This window comes from Ceratotherium simum, chromosome 2, assembly GCF_057802395.1.
Source record: "Ceratotherium simum simum isolate JZ-2026a chromosome 2, ASM5780239v1, whole genome shotgun sequence".
Lineage (NCBI taxonomy): Eukaryota > Metazoa > Chordata > Mammalia > Perissodactyla > Rhinocerotidae > Ceratotherium > Ceratotherium simum.
The window spans coordinates 51603805-51629940 of record NC_141901.1 but is presented as its reverse complement, the minus strand read 5'-3'; the positions used below and the strand labels follow the sequence as shown (position 1 = coordinate 51629940).

Below are 26136 nucleotides of genomic sequence, written 5' to 3'. Positions count from 1 at the left end.
TAGATATTTTCTCTGGGTGATCTGGAAAGTTGATTTTTGGTGGCCTGTGCTTTGTCTTTGGGACTTGGACTATGTAAGATTTTGTGGATCAGTGGGTCTTGGTTTATCTTTCCAGTCTGTCGTCACAGTGCGGGCAGGGACCTCGTGCACTTTGGGGTGTGATCCTCTTGTGTTTTTCTTTTATCCTCCACAGGATGCTTCCATCGTGCCATATTTGTTTCATTGTTTTCAAATCACATGACATTTCTCTAGGGCCTTGTGCTGCCTTTGTCCTCTTCAGCCGGGCAGCTGTGTGACTTCCTGCCCTGGGCTGCAGGGTACCGATGAGGAGTGTTCAGAACTTGGTGGGAATTTATTCAGTCTTCTTTTAGTGCTTGTGCCAGTTATTAATCCACTGTCTCTCAAACTGACAACTTCTTTTGAGTAGTGCTAGTCAAAGAATGGTCTGGCACAATGGAAAAAGGAGTGAGGAGGGCAGCAAATGGAGAGAACAGGCAGAAAGTTGGAACTCTTCATAACCTGGGTGCCTAATGTAGAGGCAGAGTACCCCATTGAAAAAAGCTGTGGTTTAAGTAACTGGAAAAACAAAGCACATTGTTAGAGAGGTAGTAAATCTAAAGTATATTGGTTCTTTAGATATTTTAGAAATTTGTTTTTTTGAATGATCATGGATGTATGCTGACTGTTGCATGTAGGGTGGGCTGGCAGGCAGGCAGACTGGGGAGGAAGATTAAACCTCATTCATTTTGGGCTGAGGGAACCTGCTGGCTAGGGCTGGGGCTGTTTTTTTTTGCCCCCTCCTGGCTGGTGGGCTGCAGCCCACGTTTGGAGGCACTGAGCTGGGCTCACAAAGGGACCCACTGCTTTGCCTGGCTACATGCTCATTCTCCAGCACGCTGCACGTTTAGGTAAGTGAGAGAAGGGCTATGAAGGCATGGTGATCCCCCAGGTCACCTCCTCTGCAGAGAAACACTGTTCCTTCACTGCCCTGAATGCTGCTCAGAGCTGCAGAGCAGCTGCAGTATATTGTGGCCATGCACGCCCTCCCTCAAGCCCTGCCGTCTCCTAGCCCTCAGATCCCTAGCTAGAATATTCCTTGTACATAAACTAAACCACTGAGTCATTTAGGAACAGTTGGAGGTGTAATGAACTGGGCTTATCCTTTCTTATATTTTCTTTGTTTTAATTGATGAGATGAAATAAAAAATACCCAAAATGAGGGGTTTTTTTTAAGGTTTAAAAAGAGTTTTCATAGTAAGCGAGGAATGGTAGTAATTCATGTGTTAATTAAAACCGAGTTATAATAACCTTTGTGTAGTGCTTTGCAGGGGACCTTTACATACACAGTTGCGTTTGATGGTGATTTAATAACAAAGGATCCCAGGAAGATTGGAAAGCCCCCTTCACGCTTTTTACATAAAGATGTGCCCAGACCGTGCCTCTAGGCAACCGGCAGACCATCTCCCCAGCCCCACCCCCCTTATTTCCCTGCTGAAGTGGAATTTGCCAGATTGGGTTCAGAGGTGCTGTTTCTACAGCCCTCTTGGCCATCTCTGAAATGGGCTGCCTTTGGGGCAGTTACTGCTCCCCTCCTCTGGCCCTTCTTGCTAGTCCAAAGCTTTTGTTTGTGGGTTTTGGAAACAGTGCAGTTTTTCCGTGTTTTGTTTTCAGATTTGATGGCAGCCCCTGGATTGATCAGACCGTCGGAGCCTTCTCTAGGTTCTTAGTCATTACACCAAGTGGTACTCCCATTTTAGGGACGAGGAAACTGAGGCAGGCCGTGGAAGGTCCTGTAGCTGGCCCATGGCGGAGCTAGAATGACTTGGGCTGACTTAAAGCACCATCAGCAGTCCTGCCCACAGGGTGTGGACATCTCAGCTTCCATGTGCCCTCTGGACTTGTCCAGCAGCAGTTTCAGAAATCTGAGGAGCTCAGTTCCCTGCTGACCACGGGGCCTTGTGTGGATACGATGGGAACCGTGGCCAGCGCAGCCCTCTGAGCCTGCCCTGATGGAGGCTGGTGGTTGGATGGGTATGAAGGCCTCGGTGGCAGCTTCAGCTTACGCAGACCTCTGTGACTGACTCAAGTGACTTACCTCTGGGATGGAAACTTCTCTCTTAAACATCACTGCCCTTTTTGCGTGTGCCTTTTTCAAATTTGGGAATAATTTTCTGTACCTGTACCTGTCATATCTGTCCCCACTTGGCCCTCTTTAAATTGTTATTATTGAAGATGAAGAAGGAGCATCTCGAGTCCTAGAGTCCTAGCAGATCTTGGCAATACCTCCCTCATTGTAAGGATTCGGTATATGTTTTTAAATGAGTGGACCTTGTTACATGTTTTAACTTGGTTCCTCCTGTCAAGAATTTTCTCTCTACATCTCTGGGGCACCCTTTCTCTCTACCCAGATCAAATGGTAGCAAAACTTATAGTGAATCTTTGAGATCATGGAATCCCTGGGATGCACAGTATGAAGTAATGACAAGCTTTAAGCTATGTCAAGCTGGGCAAGCCCCTGCCCTTGTTGTGACCTCCCACTTCCTAAATTAGAATGGAAAAAAACAGAACCCAACTTCATTTTCACAAGTGGCCCTTTTGAGAAGGGTGTACTGATAACCTTGAGTTTCCGTTGTACTTTCCTCAGAGACATCGAAGGGGTGCCGCTAGGGCTGCCGTCGCATGGAGTACAGTGGGAATGGGAATTGGTCACTCCCAGTCCTCCGTGGGAGTCTGAGAAGTGATCTGAATTTTCTAATGGAAAAAGTAGGAATTGTGTGCCTGGTGCCCAGAGGGGTGGGAAGTCACTGTAGTTGACTGGAGAAACCATATTTGCCATACCCCCTGCCGTGATCCTTGATTTTCCCAAATGTTTTGTGTGTGTGTGTGTCAGGAAGATCAGCCCTGAGCTAACATCCATGCCAATTCTCCTCTTTTTTGCTGAGGAAGACCAGCCCTGAGCTAACATCTGTTGCCAATTCTCCTTTCTTCCCTTTTTCTCCCCAAACCCCCAGTAGATAGTTGTATGTCATAGTTGTACATCCTTCTAGTGGGACGTGGCCTCTGCATGGCCGGAGAAGCGGTGCGTCGGTGCGCACCCAGGATCCCAACCTGGGCCACCAGTAGCGGAGCACGCACACTCAACCACTAAGCCACGGGGCCAGCCCCCCACATGCTTTTAAAAGAAATAATAGAGAAAATATTGTCTCACTCATTTTAGTATTGTTACTCTGTCCTGTGCTGCACTCTCCTCCTGGCACACACACACACAGATTTTTCCTGCTTTGAAACTGTAGTAATTGAGACTGGTGGGGACTTAAGTAATATTTGGTTCCCATCAAGATAAGCTAGTATTAAATTATCATTTTACTTGTAGGGAAGAACTGAATTATATAAGCTGCCTGGTCTTCTGGACAAACATTGCCTAATGAAAAAATTAAAATCTTGAAGGAAGAGAAATTTCACATCTTAATACTTCCCATATCTCCTTCATAAATGTCCTCATTTAAAGCTACGCCTTGGGCCGGCCCCGTGGCTTAGCAGTTAAGTGCTCGCACTCCGCTGCTGGGGGCCCGGGTTCGGATCCCGGGCGCGCACCGACGCACCGCTTCTCCGGCCATGCTGAGGCCGCGTCCCACATACAGCAACAAGAATGATGTGCAGCTATGACATACAACTATCTACTGGGGCTTTGGGGGGAAAATAAATAAATAAATAATAAAGCTACGCCTTATGTAGCATGAATTGATGAAGAAGGGGGGGTGGTTATTAGGGAGTCTGGATTCCCAGCTAACTTAACCATAACTAACCATTGATGACTGTGAAGCTGCAGGCAAGATATTTATGTTGTAAATGGAGATAAAACTTTGGAATGTGTCCAAGACCTAGCTGCTCCAGTAATTCTCTCCCCCTCTTTTAGAGTGGAAAATATTGAAAGTCTGAGAATAATCAAAGCATACAGATGGTGAGGCAGAGAGATCTTAACTCTGATTTTCTTATATTTAAATTAAATATATTTTAATGATGCTCAACTTGCTTAAAGAGAATTTGTGAACTGTATTTTAAAAATCAATACATACTGGCCGCAGAAGTCTTTTCGAGATCCCTAGTCAATGTCTTTAAAACTGTTTTAAGTGTTGTGCCTTCCCATTAAATATATGAAGGAAATACCTCTTCAGACTGTGGTTCCTCTCCCATGGAAGCCCTGATGTTTCCTTTTGTTATATTTGTCTGTTTGCTTCCAGTGTGTGTGATTGTTTCCTGTTTTAACTCTGGTACCAGGGGCTGTACTCAGAGGCACTTATAAATGTGTTTGCTGCGCGGTGGAGAGAATGTCAAGAATGTCAACTATCTTTAGACGTGCTTCATTCTTAACAGATAAGATAGAGACTAAAGAACTCCACTCTGTCAGAAGAAGTTCTTAAGTCAAGGAAAACTGTAAACGTGTTTACAGTTCACAGATCACGTTTATATTATTGAACAACGTGAATAATATCTCCACATGGGGGGGGGAGGCAACACCAACTAATTTGGGGCAGGATTTCTCTTTAGGGTCTTAAGAGGGTATTTTCAAATTCAAGTGAGTATTTATTTACAGCTAAATCAGCTATGACTGAAAAACACCTGTACTCTTCGATTTTTTTAGATTTTATTTTCAGCACAGTAAAATTTTAATGTAGACACATATTCCTACTTAGTGCTTTAGGAGCTGGTGAGGTACTTCTGAAAGTGAGAAATGAGCAAAGGAGAGCCACAAAATAATATGGTAATGGCACCACTTACCATCCGTTGAAAGGAAATTGCTGATCTGTCCTTTCTTTGCCCTCCTTGTTTTGGGTGGCGGTTGTTGCGGGAGGGGAGGCGGTATATGGGGTGGAGTGTCTGGAGTGAGGGGCCTGCCCCTTGGACTGCGCTTTGGAGCTCCAGGTTCAAGCTTAGTGTCGCTAAACTCGAGCATTTTAAACAGGGTGGGAGAGTGGAACAATCTATATTTAAACTATAGAATAACATTTTCTCTAAAAATTGTTCTAGTTTTTAAGAGGTGTAGGTGGATCCTGTGAATTGTGTGATAATGCACACGCTTTTCCTACATCCTGCTTATGTCAAAACATTTCCAGTGACTTTCATCTGGGGGTTTATTTTCAGGCTGCAGATTGGGCTGGGGAGTCCTTTCTTCCTTTTTTGTCTTTTCTTTAACGAATTTTGAGGACCCTTAGTCTGACTTTTTTCTTTTAATAAGAGAAGATGAAAAGGTCAGTGTTTTGTTTTGTTTTTTTAAAGATTTTGTGTGTGTGTGTGTGTGTGTGTGTGTGTGTGAGGAAGATTAGCCCTGAGCTAACATCCGTTCCCAATCCTCCTCTTTTTGCTGAGGAAGATTGTCCCTGGGCTAATATCCATGCCCATCTTCCTCTGCTTTATATGGGACAATATGGGACATTGCCGCAGCGTGGCTTGACAAGCGGTGCTTGGGTCTGCGTCCGAGATCCAAACCTGCGAACTCTGGGCCACCAAAGCGGAGCACGTGAACCCAACCCCTATACCGCTGACCCCTCAGTGTTCCTAAATGAGCCCTAAAAGTATTTAAATTTGATACTTATTGACTTCTTTACAAAGCTAGAATTCAAACATCATAATAAAAGTAACTAGCATTTGGGGGTATTGTATCATTTAGTCCTCTCTAGAACATGAAATGGGGTAGGCGCTGTTATTATCTCCATGCTATAGAAGAGGAAATGGAAACTTAAGGGATGGTGACTTGCCCAAGGATACACTGCTGGTAAGAGGTGAACCCAGAATTTTAGCTCAGACCTGTCTATTTCAGAATGCAAATGCATAAGTACAATACTCTAAGTTAATAATGTAAAGATGGTTTCATTCTTTCAGTGGGGAAGGTGGAAGGCTGACAGCACAACCCTCTCTCTCACCCGTCACCCCACATGGAACTGACAAGGCCATTCTGAGGCCTGCCATGACTTTCCCACTGGTCTTAATGCCCTTGGGTGCAGATGGCCTGTCTTGAGCTAAGGATGGCAGTATAAATAATAGATTGCTCTGTTTAGTTTGCAGCATAAGAACATAAATTTCCATGAACATTATCCCAGTGACTATCCAAAATGATGGCTCTCCTAAAAACTGCTGAAATCCTCTGCTCCAAAATCTCCAGTTTTGAGATGCTGTTCGTAATTCACAACCACACCTTTCCTACATTCTCCTGTAGGTTGGACGTGATAAATATGAACCTGCGGCCGTTTCAGAGCATGGCAACAAAAAAAAGGCCAAGAAAGAGAGGGATATGGATGAATTGAAGAAAGAAGTTTCTATGGTAAGTACTGGGAGGAAGGTTGTTTTTTGTTCTCCTTTGTAAAAATTGTCTTATAGCTTTTGAGTACGTGATCCTGCCACCATCCTTCAGTCAGAGACTTGCTTTATTTTAAAAACAAAGTGATCATAGGAGTTGTACAGACCTTACCGAATTGTAGAGGTCACTATGGAAAATTTTCATTTTAAAGGCTGTTAGAGGGTTGGAAAAGTTATTCAACCTGCTAGAATAACCTGAGGTCCACAGAAGGAACTATGGTTGATAAATGGGCCTTTGCTTTTCTCTGTTTCTGGCTCATCCTGAACATTGGGAACCTCCAACTTCGCCAGGCTATGGAGGCTTCTACAGACATAACTGGTCTAGAATCTGCCTGGTGATCAGAGAAGGCAAGCAGGGTTTTACTAGATCTCCAAGACTGATGGGTTTCTCTGAAGTTATGTGGCACGCAATAAAGGGACTTCATCACACAGCTTTAGACCTCCTCCAATGAAGAATTGGCAACAGATAGCTGTGTCATTGCTAAGCCATTAGTCAATGGTGCAAAGTATACCAACTTCTACACTGAAGAAAAACTTGTTTTCTGAGCCTCATGATAGTCATGAGTGACACTGATGCTTTTTAAAATCTTTTTATATGGTGCAGAGTTTAATTCTTTTCTTTGTTTCTGTTTTCCCTTAGGATGACCATAAACTTAGCCTTGACGAACTTCAGCGCAAATATGGAACAGACTTGAGCCGAGTATGTTCAAATTTGAAACCCATTGTACAGAGTTTGTCCCTAATTGTCCCTATCACATTTTCCACCGTATCTAGGACTCTAGGAGGAGAAAAATGACAGCCACCATCTGAGTATCTACTCTGTGACATGCACAGAGCTTGGGCTTTTATATGCTTTTAAAATATTTTGCTTCCCCCTGAAACTTTGAAAGTAGACATTATTTTCCCCATTTTATAGTAGGTGAGAGCCAGTAAGTGGGAGCACCAGGATTTGAAATTGAATAGCTCCAAGGCCATGCTCTTTCCCTGAACTTTTGATTACAAATCTTCCCTTTATTCATCTACATGTGTTAAATTGAGTGGAATAATTCAACCAGTTGAATCTCGGACAATTCACAGTTTTGCGTGTTAACCAGCTAGCTCATTGCAGTATGTCAGAACCTTGAGACTTGTTTTTTACACAATTTAAAGAAAGCTTTCAGTAAAGTATGTGTTGTGTATCCTTGTTACCTAGGGAATTTTGATATTAAATTTGCCACAAACAATATAAAAGTAAACAGTCTGGGGTTGGAGTGGGGGTGTTACTATTTCTAAACAACCACTAAGAAGTCTGGGGAGCAACTTTAGTCCTAGCTAATATGTAGTCATTGTTTCAATAAATTATCAAGAAGTTCTAAGAAAGCGTGCTGGCTCCAATGCCCTGAGCTCCAAGTGGAGGCCTGGCCCCTAAGATGGAGCTGGCAGTCACTGTGTGCGTACCGTGTGTCGGGCAGTCTCTGAGCACATCACGTGTGTTAGTTCACTTAAGTTTTTATTAGATTCCTCTGAAGTGCATTCTCCATGGCCCTAAGTCAGTTACCCAAATGCTGTGAATCTGTTTCCTTACTTGTAAAATGGGGTTAATCATACCTAGAAAGGGTTGCGGTGAGAATTAAACAATTAATTTGAAGTGTTGATTCAGTGCCTGGCATGTGGAGGTGCTCAGGTGTCTGGTGTGGGTGGTTTTTATTCTGTCCAGGGATCACATCATGAACTTGAGGCACAGGAGGGCCCTAAATAAGCCCTCGTGTTCCCTTACTGCTTACTTGTCCTTTCCCCACACTCCCTAGTTAACTGCAATATAAAAATAACGTTAACATAAACTACATATATACAGACACTCTGGGCAAAAATGTGTTGTATGTCTTTTTTTTCTGACTTGGTATTTTGATAGTGTGAAAGTAATCCCATTTTACCCTCTTCACGGGAGACTTCTATCTGCTGTCTGCTGTCGGTGAATCTTGGTTCAAAGGCCCATTAGCAAATAGCAGGCCCTCAGTTCAGTGGACTTGCCAGGGCATACTTTTCAGTTGACAGGCCTACTGGGGTGGCTAACATATACACGTATGTGAGCCCTTCCCTGCCAGACAGTGTTTTAATTGCCATCCAAGGGATAAAGTTCTAGACTTAGAACTTGGCTGTTAACCCAATAATAATCTGGATTCCTACAGGGATTTTTTTTTCTCCCTTGATATTTATAGAGGGCTTTTTATCCTTCCCTGACAGATTCAATAGACAGAAATCTCAAAGCTTTTAATTTGCAAAACTGAATTAATTAGTTAAAATAGATATCTTCTTGGTAAAAATATAATTTGGCATGAATCCCTAGAAGAGGAGAAACTGGATTCAAATTTGTCCATGGATCAATTTAAAAAGAATTTTAATCTGGGCATTGCGGGTTCCTCAGGAAACTTGGGCTGTTGTTTGCCTGAACTGTGTGGGGGATCATCATCAGAATTTGGCTTGGGAAAGTTTGTTTCCTCCTTAAATCCTGTATTGCAGCTTTCCAGCGATCAGGTAGGTATATTCCCTTGTAAGTCCTGGAACGGTTTGTCTTATTTCTCTTCCTCTACTTCTCAGGGCTTAACAACTGCTCGAGCTGCTGAGATCCTGGCCCGAGATGGTCCTAATGCCCTCACCCCACCTCCCACCACTCCTGAATGGGTCAAATTCTGTCGGCAGCTCTTTGGGGGCTTCTCAATGTTACTGTGGATTGGAGCCGTTCTTTGTTTCTTGGCTTATGGCATCCAAGCTGCTACGGAAGAGGAACCTCAAAATGATAATGTGAGTTCTGTAGTACTTAATTTGGGTTATTGGGTATGCATAAGGTATCCCACGGTCTGTTTCATCTAGAACATTTCCAAAAGTCTGTCAAGTTAGTGACCAGGTGTCTCTGTGACTCCATTTCTGATCCTCCTCTACACGGTCTCTAGAAGGATAAATATGAAGGTATGAATTCTGTATTTCTGAGGCCTTGATCTCTGTTAAAAATCTGGTTTTCATTCAGTCAAAAATTGAACGTTCCCAATTCTTTACTGAGAGCCACGCGGCCCTGACTTGTTTGTTCCCTCCCAGCTCTATCTTGGTGTGGTACTGTCAGCTGTTGTCATCATAACTGGCTGTTTCTCCTACTATCAAGAAGCTAAAAGTTCAAAGATCATGGAATCCTTCAAAAACATGGTTCCTCAGGTACCTGCTGCTTTGCCCTTCCCCATTGGTGACTTGACAGCCCCAAGAATGTGAACTAGCTTGAAGTTAAGGTTTTCCCAGTATTCAGTGACTCGTCAGAGAAAGGGATGCCTTCTCTCCCCCACCAAAACCAGACCTATTTTTCTTATACCCCAGAAAGTGATTGTCTTCCCTCTGAATGAACACTGAAGGCTGGCCCAGTGGCGTAGTGGTTAAGTTCACGTGCTCCGATTTTGCAGCCCAAGGTTTGCAGGTTTGGATCCCGGGCACAGACCTACACACCACTTATCAAGCCATGCTGTGGCGGCGTCCCATATACAAAATAGGGGAAGATGGGCACAGATGTTAGCTCAGAGCTGATCTTCCTCAGCAAAAAGAGGAGGATTGGCAATGGATGTTAGCTCAGAACCAGTCTTCCTCACGTGCACACACACACACAAAAATATCTTTGTGACACATTCAGAAACTTAGGATTACAGATCATTTTGTAATTTGATTTCCCTGTTTTGACACTACCTTCTTGTTGGCATCCATTTTTCTGTGATTTAATGGTGTAAACTGTTTTCCCCTCCCAAAGCAAGCCCTTGTGGTTCGAAATGGTGAAAAAATGAGCATAAACGCAGAGGACGTTGTAGTTGGGGATCTGGTGGAAGTGAAAGGCGGAGACCGTATCCCTGCTGATCTCAGAATCATATCTGCAAACGGCTGCAAGGTGGGTAGGTCTAAACAGAACCTCTGCTGTTTTTGCAGAGTGAGTCGAGCAGGCCAGCAGCCTGTGACGAGGCCCGTGTGCTCACATGACACTTCTTACTTTTCTCCCGGACAGGTGGACAATTCCTCACTCACTGGTGAATCAGAACCCCAGACCAGGTCTCCGGATTTCACAAATGAAAACCCTCTGGAGACGAGGAACATTGCCTTTTTTTCAACCAACTGCGTTGAAGGTAGACCATTTTAAGGCGCCCTTCAGCAGGGCAGGGCATTTATCTTGGGCATTAACAACAAAACCATAGACATGATTTCTCTTCTTGTTTTGTTGACTCTATTTCTGACCACTTCAGTCAAGCACAAAGAAGTGGTTCACTTGCTGGCAGGAAAACCCAGAAAACTTGTTGGCTGTTTTTTTCCCTCTTCCCTCCACCTCTTCTGTTGGCTCCACTAATCTAGCAAAGTATCTGTGGTTTGAAACAATCAGTATATACCACCAAGAGCTGGCCTTTAAAAAATGTGTGTGTTTGTCTCTTTTTTTAACCATGCCAGGAAATTGTGCAAATTCTGTGGCTTTGATAAAATTGGGTACAATTCCCCCCTCCCACTTTTTTAAGGTACTGCACGAGGCATCGTCGTGTACACGGGGGATCGCACCGTGATGGGAAGAATTGCCACACTCGCTTCTGGGCTGGAAGGGGGCCAGACTCCTATTGCTGCAGAAATTGAACATTTTATCCATATCATCACGGGCGTGGCTGTGTTCCTGGGTGTGACCTTCTTCATCCTTTCTCTGATCCTGGAGTACACCTGGCTTGAAGCTGTCATCTTCCTCATCGGTATCATTGTAGCCAACGTGCCAGAAGGTTTGCTGGCCACTGTCACGGTAAGAGCCTTGGGGAAGGCGATGTTCGCTCTTACTCAGATCAGCTCGCATGAGTGTAAGAGTCATCCACTGCCCTCTGCTAAGGGGCTGCCAATTTATATTTTATTGCACATTTGCATATAGATTTTGTTCAGAGCCATATAGTAGGGTTAGACAGTGAGAAGTCCTCGGCATGTTTCTGTATGGAAGATAATAACCCAAAAGCATAGATTTTTCTTAAGTTATCACATGATCCATAACAGTGTAACTGAGAAAGAAGAAAAACTTGGGAGTTAGTGGGGGAAATAGACTGTGGTAAATCCTGGCTATTTTCACTTAATACATTGCTTTTGGCAGGGGAAGGAGAAGCCTCATATACACGTTACTCTTATTTCTTCAGAGGAAGATTGAAGAGATTTAGACAAATTTCTTCCGTATTAGGGTATAGCTGGAGTTTGTATAGAATTCCAACCTGGTTGAGTTTGAAGAAATCTGGTTCCTAACATTTTTTAGGTGTGCCTGACCCTTACTGCCAAACGCATGGCAAGGAAAAACTGTTTAGTGAAGAACTTAGAGGCTGTGGAGACCCTGGGGTCCACATCCACCATCTGCTCGGATAAAACTGGAACTCTGACTCAGAACCGGATGACAGTGGCTCACATGTGGTTTGACAATCAAATCCATGAGGCCGATACGACAGAGAATCAGAGTGGTAAGACCAGGACCCACCCCACACTTGAGCCTCACCTGCTCATTTTGCTTCCTTTTTTTTTTTTTTGATTTCTATCATTTGGTAAGGAGTCAAGGATATGGGTTTTAGATTTTTTTTTTTTTCTGCCTATCAATAAAAAAGTTGAATTTGCCCTACAAACGCGGTTGAAAAAATGCCTAAAACCTGATTAGTTTCATTAATTGGGAAATGAGATGTATCCCTTCACATTTTTATGGAAGCTTATTGAATATGAAGCTAATGCATTATTTCCCTGTCTTTTCTTCTTGCTTCCATCAGGTGTCTCATTTGACAAGACTTCGGACACCTGGCTCTGTCTATCCAGAATTGCAGGTCTTTGCAACAGAGCAGTGTTTCAGGCTAACCAGGAAAACCTCCCTATCCTTAAGGTATGCTCAGAAGTTCCTGTTAGTGCCAGACTGCCTGGGGTGGGGGACCGCACGAGAACGACCATCTGAGTGTTCTCCTTAAATAGCGCGTGACATTTGTGTTCTGTAAAATAGCCATTCATGGCAGCACACTTAATGGTCCATGTGATGCTTTGCTGTGTGTAATGTGTGTTGCCTGCGGATCCCAAAGTACTTAGAGATACCCGTGATCTGTATAAGTTTGGAGAAGAGGGAATATACAGTAAGAACTGACCAAAGGGGTGTTGGGGGGAGGTAGGAGGCAATCTTTACTGGTGACAAACCTAATTAATAAAATCCAGGGTCGGCCCCGTGGCTTAGTGGTTAAGTGCGCGCGCTCGGCTGCTGGCGGCCCGTGTTCGGATCCCGGGCGTGCACCGACGCACCGCTTCTCCGGCCATGCTGAGGCCGCGTCCCACATACAGCAACTAGAAGGATGTGCAGCCATGACATACAACTATCTACTGGGGCTTTGGGGGGAAGAAAATAAATAAATAAAATCTTTTAAAAAATAAATAAATAAATAAAATCCAGTTTTACTACACTGAGTTTACATGCTATCACCTAACCTAGCGGACAGTGGGGGCTACTTTTGTGACTCGATAATCATATTTGCATATTAGGATACAGTCGATTCCAGTAAATCCCTTAAGCCATTTATTTTCTTAAAATAGCTCAGCTATTTCTCTTATCTTTTTTATTCTTAGCTTGCTTACTAATGATGCACAAATAAGCTCGGCCTCATGGAATTCTCGTAAAGTTAGAAATGACGGAGGTTTGACTGTATTGCCCAGTAAAGACGCAATCCCAAAAAAGTCATGAGTCCGCAAGGTCCTGTAGGCCGAGAAAGAACCGTGTGAGGCCTCTGAGCTCACTCGTTCTTGGCGAAGCTGCCTATGGTTGTTCTGGGTAGAAACCGAGTTGTCAAAGGGAATCCGGCTTAGATAGACTGAAATGGCTTCTGCTGGGAAGACAGGATTCCTTTAGTCTGTAAAGGAGATTCTCTTAGCATTGAATTGATGTTCATCTAAGGAGGATGCTGTTTATCGTGGGATAAAACTTTAGGTGCTTGCTTCATTTCTTACCTCATGTGGAAATTTTCTAGGCTTTGAGCTCAGGGACTCACAAGTATCGAATCTTTGCTGATTTAAAAGCCCCACAAAGGTAGCATGAGATGGGGCCATGTCAATGGCATTATTACAAGAAAAGTCGGCAGCCCTATTCTGCTTTAATAACTGGCCTTTATTAAAAATAATCTCCATTATTTCATGTTTCTTATCAAACCTAGCCACCTTTCTTATTAAACAGGACTACTGTGTTTATAAGTGAACATTAATGTGCTCATCTGCACGTGTAGCTTTGCAGGTGTAAGTTCTAAAATGTTTATCTCCATAAAAGTTGGCTGCAACTGCAAATGTTTTCAGTATGTCAAAATATGTGTCACAGTATATCACACAAAATACAGGTATGTGTTACCTGAAGTGTGGGCTTTAACTCAAGTGTTAGCTGATGAGATTACTGTTGGAGCTAATCATACCTTCCAGTTCACATCATTCAGGCCCAGATAGTTTTGCACAATTGAATAACGATTAGAATATAAAGTCGTGGGCCGGCCCCGTGGCTTAGCGGTTGAGTGCACGCGCTCCGCTGCTGGCGGCCTGGGTTCGGATCCCGGGCGCGCACTGGTGCGCTGCTTCTCCGGCCATGCTGAGGCCGCGTCCCACATACAGCAACTAGAGGGATGTGCAGCTATGGCATACAACTATCTACTGGGGCTTTGGGGGGAAACAATAAATAAATAAAAATCTTTAAGAATATAAAGTCGTCTATTTTGCCCTTGACACAGACAGTTGTCTGTCTGTCCTGAGCACCTAAGGCATTTTATTTTAAATTGTAGGGCAGTGAAGGGTGCTGTAAATATTTATGTCCTCACTTGGTATTTTCAAATTCGTAACCAGAAATATGTTTGGGAATAATGTTGGCTTTGAGACTTTTCAACAGGAGAAGATGAAAAACAGGCTAATGTAGGTGGGAAGAGTGTGTTATGCTTCTCCCAGGGGCAGCGACCCCCTCACTCGCCCATCTTTTACCAGAAGCCAGGTGTGGGGTGGGGAGGGAGGGCTGACCAGGAGGAGGTTGGAGTTTGAGTCTGAAGGGGGCTGTGAAGGGCGGTGGGTCTGCGCTAAAGGGAGGCCTGTCACTCCAAAACGCTGCTTCCTCCTCGCCCGCCCTCTCCTCTACTTCTGATGAGATTGAAATACATTCTGAGTGCTTTCTCCTGTGTTTCAGTGATCGTGAGTGAAATGTTTTCAGGGTGACTAATGGATGATGTCTCTGTTCACAGCGGGCAGTTGCAGGGGACGCCTCGGAGTCAGCTCTCTTAAAGTGCATTGAACTGTGTTACGGCTCTGTGAAGGAGATGAGGGAGAGATACACCAAGATCGTGGAGATTCCCTTCAACTCCACCAACAAGTACCAGGTCACCTGGGGGGTGGCGGGCGAGGGGACAGACGGGGAGGAGGAGCATTAGATGGAAAAACTCTTCTCTGTTTGGAATGTTACAAGCTTAAATGCTTTCTAAAAGTGAATCATTCAAACTTTTTATGAAAGCTTTAAGTTTTACCCTTGACTACATGTAGAAAAATCCTAATTTATTTGGATATCAGTAGGATAGATGATGCCTCTCCTAAAATGTTGTTTGGGCCCGTTTGAATATTTATTTGTGGTTTGGAGTGGAAGTGGGTGTATGGAGAGGGGCTAGGTAGGGGTGTAGGTGCACAAGCGTGTGTCAATCACTTTGTTCCCGAATTTTCTTTTTGTATATGAACGTGTGTCAGGGATTTATGAGTATATCATCATGCTTGTTTTTCTGTAACATTCAAAGTATGTTACGAGGTATCGGGCACTTCAAAGTTCAGAAATAGGGCGTCTTGGTTTTTTCCGTAGCAAATGTGAAATAGTAAGGGAGCTTTGTTTCCCTCTGGCCTGCCACACCCAGCCATCCAACGTGTACATGTCAACAATCCTTTACAGTTGTCCATCCATAAGAACCCCAACACGGCTGAGCCCCGGCACCTGTTGGTGATGAAAGGTGCTCCAGAAAGGATCCTGGACCGCTGCAGCTCTATTCTCCTGCACGGCAAGGAGCAGCCGCTGGATGAGGAGCTCAAAGACGCCTTTCAGAACGCCTACCTGGAGCTGGGCGGCCTTGGCGAGCGAGTGCTAGGTACACAGATAACCTTGTAACAAAGCCAGCCAGTCTAGGAGACCGTTGCAAGTTATCGTATTAACCTCTGTATCTTGTTAACCTCCCTGTAAGCCTTTCTGGAGCAGTCCTCTTGCTTCTTTATTTGCCCCCATTTTGAAAACAAGTGCTGGAGAAACGTTTGTTTTATTGGGCTGCAGGCAACAAAGTCCTGCTGGTTTGCTTCTAGCTCATACTTAGACTTGGATGTCATACTGGTCAGTTCTGTTTGCCTAAAAAAAAAATAGAAGAGGAGTTTTATTTTCCGACCTTTGCTGCTACGTCCATGATCTGTAAACTTAGTGAAATTAAAGTTAATTAATTCCTAGGACATCTAGAATAGAGCCATTTCCTGACTGCCACAGAATGGTTGTGAATGTACATGGGAACTTACATGGGCAGCTCATGGGTTAGACGGACAGTAAACTTTTGGCCTTTCTCCTCTGTCAGGCACTGTGGATTAGAAGTACAGGTTACCCATTGTATAATATAATTGGGAAAGTGGCATTGATAGTATTTTGTAGGATGACAGATAAAAATTCATTATTTATGTAATTCTTCTTATTCTCCTTAGCTTAGATAACTTAGAACTAATGGCCTGGTCACATATTTTGGTTCATACCTGCTCCCTCATCTAACTTCAGGTGTCTTTCTTACATCTCTATCCAACTGAAAAGTCACTGTCTTCTAAGTGTTTTTTGGTTCCCCACCTCTACACCCCAAAGTAGAAACAGTCTCTCTTCTCTGAACCCACATGGCACCTCATACCACTTTAAAGAACGCTGTAACTTTCCTACAACATTGAAAGGAATGTCTTTTTTTTGGTGAGGAAAATCAGCCCTGAGCTAACATCTGTTGCCAATCCTCCTCTTTTTGCTGAGGAAGATTGGCCCTGGGCTAACATCTGTGCCCATCTTCCTCTACTTTATATGGGACGCCGCCACAGCATGGCTTGACAAGCAGTGCATTGGTGCACGCCTGGATCCAAAGCTGCAAACCCTGGGCTGCCGAAGCGGAGCGTGCGCACTTAACCGCTGTACCACCAGGCCGGCCCCAGGAATGTCTTGAATATTGTGATTCTTGTATTAACAATAGTACTAGGTGATAAGCTCTTTGGGCAGAATGTGTCTGATCTACATTTATCCTCAAAATAGCTAGCATGATGGCAGCACTGAGATATTTCAGTTAAATGAAGAGTGAGCAGAGATGTGGCCTCGATTTTTCCAGAGAGGGAAGCCGAGACGAATACTTACATGATTTGCCAAATCTAAGTAAGAGAGTGGGCAGGTCTAGAACCATGAATTCCTGGTGCTCAGAATTGGTGTCATCCTTCAGTCTTCTCCACATGAAACAGTTCCTCTTCCTTTAAGGCTTGGTGATGGGTTCTGTCTTTTGCATGTTTTTTCTTTCATTGACTCTCTATGCCATTCATAAATGTTAAACGAAACCTTCATTCTGTTATAAAACTAGACTTAAATAGTCCAAACCAAACATTCAGTAAAAGGTGGACAGTGTGGATAATAAGCTGCTTGTTGTCCTGCTGCTGCCTCCATTTCTGAAAATCCTCACAGGCTCCCTGCCCTCCTTTCAGGTTTCTGCCACTTTTTCCTGCCAGACGAACAGTTTCCCGAAGGATTCCAGTTTGACACTGATGATGTGAATTTCCCTCTTGATAATCTCTGCTTTGTTGGACTCATCTCCATGATTGACCCGCCTCGCGCTGCTGTTCCCGACGCCGTGGGCAAATGTCGGAGTGCTGGAATTAAGGTAGCGCCCGGTCTGCCTCCTTGGCGTTGCCTCTTCGTGCCTTTGGGCACCCTCCTTAGTGATGATGTCCCTGGGGCCAGCTGGTTTTCTCGCCTGGAGTATTCTCACCTCCAAAGCTTCAGTTACCAGCAGAAAAGACCAGATAGTATTAAAATGTTGGTGTAAACGGTAGATGAAGGATTTAGAAAAAAACAATTTTTGGGGGAAGAAATACAAGTGAATTAAAAAGAGCTAAAGAGTTGGTAAGGTTTTAAATTTTGAATTACTTGCATTATTCTAAATTAATATGCTTCATGCAGTGAATGGCATATCTTCTGTGTTTTCAATTCGCGGGTTTTTTAATGAATGTTTAGGGTACTTCTATCTGTTTTTAAGTCTCAGGCTACGATGCAGGTGCCCTAATGCAGTGTGGTTTGTTTAGTCTTCCTTGTTGCTGAGTGTTTTTCTTTTTCATTCTCATGAGTAATACAGCCCTGAAAAGCTCTGTAAAAATTATTCCCCCATCACTTTGGTTATATTTGATTATATTCTTCTAAGTATATTCTTCTAAATATAGTCATTGGGTCAAAAAGAGTAAGAATTTTGAAGTCTTGTTACACGTTGCTCTCCCCCCAAAATTGGGCCAGTTTGAGGATGCTGACCAGCAATATGTGGCATTTTCACCCTGTAGTCCCACAGCATCAGATTTTTATCATTTTTTGCTGGTTTTAGTAAATTTGAATATTTTTATATGACTCGGTAAATGGAAAAGTCGATATTCTGTATCCTCTGTGATCATGCACCAAGGTGAAATCTGGGTGTTGGCTTGGTGTTTTCTTTCTGTGAACACATATGTTTATACTTTTGGCTAATGTTTATTGTTTTATATTTGCATTCCTTTTGATATCCCAAGCTGAATCATCCTTAATATTTACTCTTGCCTATTTAATAAGCCTTTTTAAGGTCATTTGCTCCACAGCTGCATTCAGTAAATTGTCATGTTTCTTGTTGCAGGTCATCATGGTCACTGGAGACCATCCTATCACAGCCAAAGCCATTGCAAAAGGTGTAGGCATCATCTCAGAAGGCAATGAGACCGTAGAAGACATTGCTGCCCGCCTCAACATCCCAGTGAGCCAGGTGAACCCCAGGTAAGGCAGGAAGCTCAAAGCACAGTCTGCCTTGAATGTGCAAATGGTGGTAGTTGGAAATCTTCAGCTTGGTTCTGTAATAGTTTGCTTGTAGCCTTGCTCTGAATGGGGAATGCTCCTACCGTTCCAGAAAGCAACCTTGTTCCGAAGGAGGGTTTTCAATAAGAGCACATCATAATAACCAACATTAGATGGTGCTTACTGCTCTAAGCTCTTGATGCCATAAGCTGGTAAGACGGGTATTATTCCCACTTTGCAGGGCAGGGAAGCTGAAGCTTAGTCACGTCATGCACACGCAGTCTAGCTTCCGACTCCATGCTGTTAACCACCGAGCTGTGCTACCTGGCGCCTAGCACCTAGTCAGTTTCCAGGTGCACACTAACAAAATAAAGTGGGGAAGGCACAATTGCCCAGGTGCTTCAGGCCAAGAAAAGAAAAATTTTGTTAATGAGGTAAAATAGATAATGGAAACAAATTAGTTTTGTTTTTAAGGTTTGTTAGGGTTTAGGGTCCCCTCACCCTACTTTGGGGGTAGTGGAGGGTTTGGTCTTTGATCAGCTCTGCCACTGTCTATAAAACTTGGTCGTACTATTTCAACATGTCTTTTATAGAGGAAAGTGCCAGACAGGCCTGCCTCACAGGTTGTTTCGAGTCTTGACTGAAATAATGTATATGAAAATGCTTTGTAAGCTGTAAAATACTGCACAGATAATAGCTTTATGTGGTGGGGCAAATTCCCTCTTGCTTTGTATTGTTTACTAAGTGTTTTGCATAATATAACAACATCCTCTTTTGGTTTTGAGCGTCATGCTGGTGAAGGGACGGGTGACCTTTCTTTTCGGTCCTAATCCTAGAGATGCCAAGGCCTGCGTGGTTCATGGGAGTGATCTGAAGGACATGACCTCTGAGCAGCTGGATGAGATTTTGAAGCACCACACCGAGATTGTGTTTGCCAGGACCTCCCCTCAGCAGAAGCTTATCATTGTGGAAGGCTGCCAGAGACAGGTCAGTGGCTCTCTCAGGCACCACTGACCTCAGTGATTGCAGTTCCAGTAAAAACAAAACACAAAGCAACAGTGGTGGAAACACGACCCAGCTCTTCTCAGATTCAGTGTATATGTGCCAGTGAGAAGCTCCAGGCACAGAGAGAAGGGTGACTTGATAATGGTTTAGTAGACACACACTTTACAAGTCTTCACCGTGGCCCAGAGTCTGATCCTCAGCACTTGCCTGGAGTAGCAGTACAGGCTCCTGATGTCTACATCGGAGACGTGAATGGCCAGGAGACTATCGTCCCATACCTTGAAAAGACCTAGGGTTGTGCCTAAAGGAAGGGGGTTTCCTAGAGCTCCACTCACCAAAGCCATGACTTTGAGTAGCCGTTGTTAATAAGCAGGGAATACGTTTGTTGTCACTCCTGCATTTTGTTGTTGGGTAGCGGCTCTGTGGGTTCTTGGCTGAGACGATTCTGAGACTCCATCGAGTCTGTGGGAAAGGAGCAGTGTCTGTAATGAGGAGGGGCAACTGGAGGCGTTCCTCTCACTTCCATCTCTAGACTGCATGATTCTTACGAACCCCTCTCTGTTCTTTGTCTGGTAGGGTGCTATCGTGGCTGTAACTGGCGATGGTGTCAATGACTCTCCAGCTTTGAAGAAGGCGGACATTGGGGTTGCGATGGGGATTGCTGGCTCAGACGTGTCTAAGCAAGCTGCTGACATGATTCTTTTGGATGACAACTTTGCCTCAATTGTGACTGGAGTTGAGGAAGGTGAGAGTGCTCTATTTAAAGTGTTTACCAAAAACTCATCCAGATTCTGCCAGTCAGTATCCATTTCTGTACACTTACTGCATATCTGCAGTTTCTAGTCTGCTGTTCTCTAAGTTACACAGTAAAAATATTTTGCTTTCATAGGTCGTCTGATCTTTGATAACTTGAAGAAATCCATTGCCTACACCCTGACCAGTAACATTCCAGAGATCACCCCATTCCTGATATTTATTATTGCGAACATTCCACTACCCCTGGGGACTGTCACCATCCTCTGCATTGACTTGGGCACAGACATGGTAAGTGAACATCACAGCTTCACATCATGGTGTGGCATTAGTGCTCACTACTGTCCTCCTGGGGTCCACGTGGCCACCCTTAGGAAAAGCAGTTCTCAGTAACGATATCCAGTATGTGTTGCAGCCTCAGCATCAAAGAATCAGTGTTGTTATTCTTCAAAGCAAGCATCAACACCTATTTATCAGATAGGATTCTTGCCTTTGTACAATTTTGCTGTGTTTTTTTCCCCATGGGACCTGTAATATCATCTCGTGGTATGAAAAACAGATATTTAAAAGGGAGGGCAAGAATTTTATAACAAAAGGTTCACAATATCATCAACTTTCTGGTATTTGATAACTTTAAATCCCTTCTCACCCCTTCTCCCCAGGTCCCTGCCATCTCCCTGGCTTATGAGCAAGCTGAGAGCGACATCATGAAGAGACAGCCCAGAAACCCCCAGACAGACAAACTTGTGAACGAGCGGCTGATCAGCATGGCCTACGGGCAAATTGGTGAGCCACCGCGTCTCATGGCATTGAGCAGGAAGCTGGCACATTTATGGTATCTGTAGTGTTGGTGTCTGCCTCAGATATGTTGATTTCTGAGGCTTCAAATCTAGGGTGACTTGCAAATCTAGGATGAGCCATGACATAGGGTGAGACTGCGGGGATTTTTTAGATTCTCTTTCCCGTGAGAAGAAATCTTTTGCTGTCGGCCCAGTCACTCCTTTGTGGAAACTTTAGACCAAGCATCCTGCGACTGGGCTCAGCTCTGCCTGAGAACTGAGGCTCCCCTCCTCACTGAGCCTTTCACAACACCGGGCGCAGCTCGAGGGAACTGCTCATATTAACTCAACGGCAGTTTTTTCCTGGGGATACATGGTATCATACTGTCACTAATTTGGATAGAGAGTGGGGCTTTGAAGAAATTACATGAGTTTGAAGGTTTGGCTAGTAGTGGTGGCCCTGTACCCCGACTCTCCGCACCCCCAGTGCTCATTTTCTCCTCCACCAGTGGAGCATGACCAGCTAACAGATGGTCTAGGTGGGGGGCAATGAAAATGCCCTTTGATCCTAAATCCTCCACCTAGTCTCCTTCAGGAGAACCCGGTGAGGCCACCATGACCAACTTCTTCTGGATTAATGGGTTGCATTGCTATGAACACTTGGGTAAAATGTAACAGATTAGTACATTATGGAAATGTGGCAGATTGATTTGACAGTTGCTGACAACAAAGTAACTGGCTGATAGCTGGAAGATCTAATTTTAATAAGAAGGAAGACTAGGTCCAGAGCATAGGATGAAATCCTTCCCCGAGGACTTTAGGGTAACGTGGTTGGATGAGATGCCAGGGCAGAAGGCTCCTGAAAGTAGGGGCGGGAGAGGAGGAGGGTTGGGTCAGAAAGTACCAATTTCACTATTTCCACAGTGGCTGGAAAAAAGGCAATGTGTAAAAATCGAGAGATGGAAAAAAAGTCATTAATTTTTCAGAGATTAAAAAATAGGGAAGTGGATTTTTCCCCCTAAGGGTCGTGCCCTAATAGAGGCAGATGATCAAGTAATGGAGGTGGGTGTTTAAGAGCAAAGTCCATTTGTCTTCTTTTAAGCTCTAAAAAGTGAGTCAAAAAGTGGAGAGGGCACTAGGCGAGTAGTGTGCCCCTGGGTCCTCCCCCCGCCAGTCATAGCCTGTGGGTGACCGGGCAACTCTCCTGAGCCTTTACCAACCAGTGATAGAGACCTCCCTTAAGTGCCCCCCAGGCCTGCTGTAGTGATCAGATGCAGTGTGTGGAGATGCCCTTGTACCAGGTTCTAGCATTAAAGTTGCTTTTCCAATCTCTTAGGTATGATCCAGGCCCTCGGCGGCTTCTTCACCTACTTTGTGATTCTGGCTGAGAACGGCTTCCTCCCAATTCACCTGCTGGGGCTCCGAGTGGACTGGGATGACCGCTGGATCAACGACGTGGAGGATAGCTACGGGCAGCAGTGGGTGAGTGAGGGCCTGACCAGTGCTAGAGCTCCTCAGGCCCCCGAGGACATTAGCCACACGGCCACTGGCCATGTGGGTGAAGAGCCAGGCCCATCTGTCTGCCTTTTGCATTTCAGACCTACGAACAGAGGAAGATCGTGGAGTTCACATGCCACACAGCCTTCTTCGTCAGTATCGTGGTGGTGCAGTGGGCCGACTTGGTCATCTGCAAGACCAGGAGGAACTCAGTCTTCCAGCAGGGGATGAAGTGAGTAGAGAGGATAGTCAAGGGTCCTGGCTCAGAGAAGGGGTCTGGTGACTTCTAAACCCTTCACAAAAACCCCAGCAGCAGCTGGCACATGTGGCAAAGTTTCTGGAATCTCTAGTTTTTGGAGCTAATACAGGAAGCAAAATGTAATTTGCAAATTCATGAGTACAACTAGTACATAAAGACATTGATCTGCCATTTAATGCATAGCATTAGAAGAAAAATTTCTATTTGCATTTTTTAAGCTATTTCCTCCCTTGATTTTAGGAACAAGATCCTAATATTTGGCCTCTTCGAAGAGACGGCCCTTGCTGCCTTCCTTTCCTACTGCCCTGGAATGGGTGTGGCCCTGAGGATGTATCCCCTCAAGTAAGTCCATCTTCTTCTAGCTGCAAAAACTATGAAATAGTATGGCTTTTCCTCTCATGACATTCATGAGTAGCTATCATTTTCAGAACTTTTGGGTGGCATGTACAAGAATTCCTATGGATTGGAAAATTAGGAAGGCCTGATTTGTCCATAAATCTAGCAAATCCAGAGACTTGGTGACCATAGCCAGTGCTTAAAGGATTTGGCCCAAGATGGGGCCAGACAGGCTCTGGTACCTTGGGCTTGCTCACCAGCTAACTGCTGAGCACTCAGGTCCCCCACAGCCATAGTCCCATTGTCTTTAGAGGCCAACTGGCAGTCTCCTGGAGTCTGGGGACCCAGGTTCAAAAGGAAGAGGGTTGGAGAAGCAGATCTGAGGTCACTCTTACTTTACAGTCGATCAGAGTTGATCAGAGGAAGCTGACCACTAGTCTGATCAGAACTGGACTGGCCTTAAACGCAGTGAATGACCTTGCACCTCTGATAAACCTGAATTCTCACATACAGGGTTTACCACAAACTCCAGTAGCGTTTTGAAACATTGAGGGTGTTTGGTGGTGTCTGCTAACTGGTTAAGCAGCTGTAACTCGATTAAAATATGCTAAGCCACAGAACGTGGGACCCATAGGACACAAGCTTTTGATTTAAAACGTCATTCTCCCTGTCCTTGCTCAGACCCATCTAGACTCTCTCTCAGCTAGCCTGTTGCCATCTCCTCCTTTCACTGATCTCATCCCTAAAGTAACCAAACCCCATTGGCGTCATTGGCTTCCTGCTGGGTGTGTGCAGACATGGTCTGTGGTGCAGGGTAACCTGGCATCTAGGGTCTATCTCATTATTGTCCCAACTTGTCTCTCTAATCTTAGCTTGTACCCATCCAAGCTTATGTTAGGTGAACTCAATATTCTCTTCCTCTCCTTATGTATTTGGTAAAGCTGTTCCCTCCTACCCCATCAATCCTGGTAATCCTTCAGCGCTGATTTCTTCGAAGCTTGTCCCCATGTGATCTCACCCTCTTGGACATGTGCAGTTGCATTGCTTCTTATATGTCATTTCTGCTCCCCACGAGATTATAAAGGCATGGGCCACAGTATCTTTGACTTTATATCTCCAGCACCCTGCACAGAGCTGGCGTATAACAGGGGCAAGCCGTGTCCAAGTTGAGTTCTGTCACCTTGGGCCATTGTTTATCAAGAAGAGGCTAGGGGAATCAGAGAATCCATTTCTTTTAGAAATGGAAAACCACACTAAAATAGGGTAGTGCCTCAGGACATCTTGCTGTGAGTAGAGAACTTGTTCCTTCAGTTTGGAAGGTGATTTACTCTGGTGCCTGAATCAAACAAGGTCATCATTTAGCTGCTGTGGAGGACACACAGGACAGACAGAGAAGGAGATTGCCAGAGCTCTGCCCTAGGACTGCCCTCCTCACATGTTTACTGCAGAAGCTGGTAGTCAGGAAAGCTCGGCCCTCCCACAGGGGCTGCCCAGGGAGCCTGTCTCCAGGCTGGGGACTGCGGCAGCAGCCTCTGGGCTCCAGAAGGCCTCTGATCTCTGTTAGGGCTCAGCTTTTCTCATTCTCCACGTCTAGGACCCAGAACAGACAGCTGACTGTCCCAGTTCCATCATCAGAGACCAAATTCAGGAGATAGATAACTGGTTTTGACCCATACTGGCAGTTGTTGATCTTCAAATGCCAGGACATCAGACACATACCCTTGAGCTTCTTAAACACTTAAAGTGCCCAGTCCCTGTGGGATGGTGAACAGAAAATTGACCGCACTCGCCCTACAAACCAAACGTAGAAAAAAACCAAACTGAAGATGGGCAGGGGATTCCTTTATAAAGACTGCAGTGTGGTTTCTTCTGCCTCTCTAGGCCCTGGGCACACAGAGCAGCCGTCTGTTCTTAAGGCATTTGCATGTGTTCATGTGTAAATTGGTACCTGGTTCCATTTCCAGACCTACCTGGTGGTTCTGTGCCTTCCCCTACTCTCTTCTCATCTTCGTGTATGATGAAGTCAGAAAACTCATCATTAGGCGACGCCCTGGCGGTAATTACAGGCATTTTCACTTGGGCTGGGGGTGGAGTGGGAAGGGCTGTAGTTCTGTGGGCTTTTGTTATGTTTCCTTTGATGTGTCTGGGCTCCCTCCGGGATCCATCTGATTGGCTAAGGCCAGCAGACCAGCCACTGGTAAACAATTACAGTCCCATCCTCAGAAGGTAGCTCAGTTAAGGTTTCAGAACTAATCATCTTTTAGACTTTAAAATACAAACCAAATATGATACAGTGGAAACTTGGTCAGATATCTAAACCATCTTTCCAGTTAACACGTTCTTCCTAAAAACATGTAAATAAATACAGTTGAGGTCCTATATTGAATTTGGGTTAACACCCCCATCCTCCACCCACGTTGGCTTTGTTACCCTCTGTTAGCTGGAGCAGGGAAGACTCACTGCAGCCTATCTTTGTCTGTCCCTTTACTGCCCGCAGGCTGGGTGGAGAAGGAAACCTACTACTAGAGCCCCGTCCTGCACGCCGTGGAGCATCATGCCACTCTCTCTGCACCCCTCACCCACCCCCTCTTTGTGTACTTCAGTCTTGGAACTCGGAACTCTACCCTGGTAGGAAAGCACCGAAGCATGTGGGGGAAGCAAGACATCTTGGAATGAAGCATGTAGCTATATGGGGGGAGGGGGGAGGGCTGCCTGAAAAACATCCGTCAGTGGGAATGACAGCGGGGAAGGTTTTTATGTGCCTTTTTGTTTTTGTAAAAAGGAAAACTCGGAAAGACTGAAAGAATACATTTTATATCTGGATTTTTACAAATAAAGATGGCTATTATAATGGAATTTGCCTTGTGTCCTCATCACTTCTGTGGTCCAGATGTCTGTGTGAGATGGATCTGGAGCTGTGGTTCCCAGCGTGTGAGGCCCTGGACTACAGCTTCATCAGCGTCACCAGGGAACTTGTTAGCCCAGCAAACCCAGACCCACTGAACAAAAGCTAACCAACAGTCTGGTTTAATAAGCTCTCCAGGTGATTCTGATTCAATTTAAGTTTGAGAACCACTGATTAGAGGAAGCTTTTTGCC

General features: G+C 44.7%; 1 protein-coding gene across 2 annotated transcripts in view; it reads left to right on the top strand.

Moving 5' to 3' along the window:
* Positions 1 to 25894, top strand: part of ATP1A1 (ATPase Na+/K+ transporting subunit alpha 1) — a 30935-nt gene extending 5041 nt beyond the window's left edge. Inside the window, exons 2-23 of one of the 2 annotated variants that reach the window (XM_004420616.3) lie at positions 6215 to 6319; positions 6995 to 7054; positions 8932 to 9135; positions 9427 to 9540; positions 10118 to 10252; positions 10367 to 10484; positions 10866 to 11134; positions 11627 to 11825; positions 12123 to 12232; positions 14595 to 14729; positions 15284 to 15476; positions 17086 to 17261; positions 18255 to 18391; positions 19246 to 19396; positions 19991 to 20159; positions 20304 to 20458; positions 20830 to 20953; positions 22283 to 22428; positions 22545 to 22675; positions 22943 to 23044; positions 25003 to 25094; positions 25536 to 25802. In XM_004420616.3, the coding sequence (XP_004420673.1) occupies positions 6215 to 6319; positions 6995 to 7054; positions 8932 to 9135; positions 9427 to 9540; positions 10118 to 10252; positions 10367 to 10484; positions 10866 to 11134; positions 11627 to 11825; positions 12123 to 12232; positions 14595 to 14729; positions 15284 to 15476; positions 17086 to 17261; positions 18255 to 18391; positions 19246 to 19396; positions 19991 to 20159; positions 20304 to 20458; positions 20830 to 20953; positions 22283 to 22428; positions 22545 to 22675; positions 22943 to 23044; positions 25003 to 25094; positions 25536 to 25564 (3054 nt within the window). In that variant the 3' untranslated portion in view covers positions 25565 to 25802. Of the gene's footprint in view, positions 1 to 6214; positions 6320 to 6994; positions 7055 to 8931; positions 9136 to 9426; positions 9541 to 10117; positions 10253 to 10366; positions 10485 to 10865; positions 11135 to 11626; positions 11826 to 12122; positions 12233 to 14594; positions 14730 to 15283; positions 15477 to 17085; positions 17262 to 18254; positions 18392 to 19245; positions 19397 to 19990; positions 20160 to 20303; positions 20459 to 20829; positions 20954 to 22282; positions 22429 to 22544; positions 22676 to 22942; positions 23045 to 25002; positions 25095 to 25535 lie in introns of both variants that reach the window. The other variant, XM_087444900.1, reaches the window with a different exon arrangement.
* The last annotated feature ends 242 nt before the right edge of the window (positions 25895 to 26136 follow it).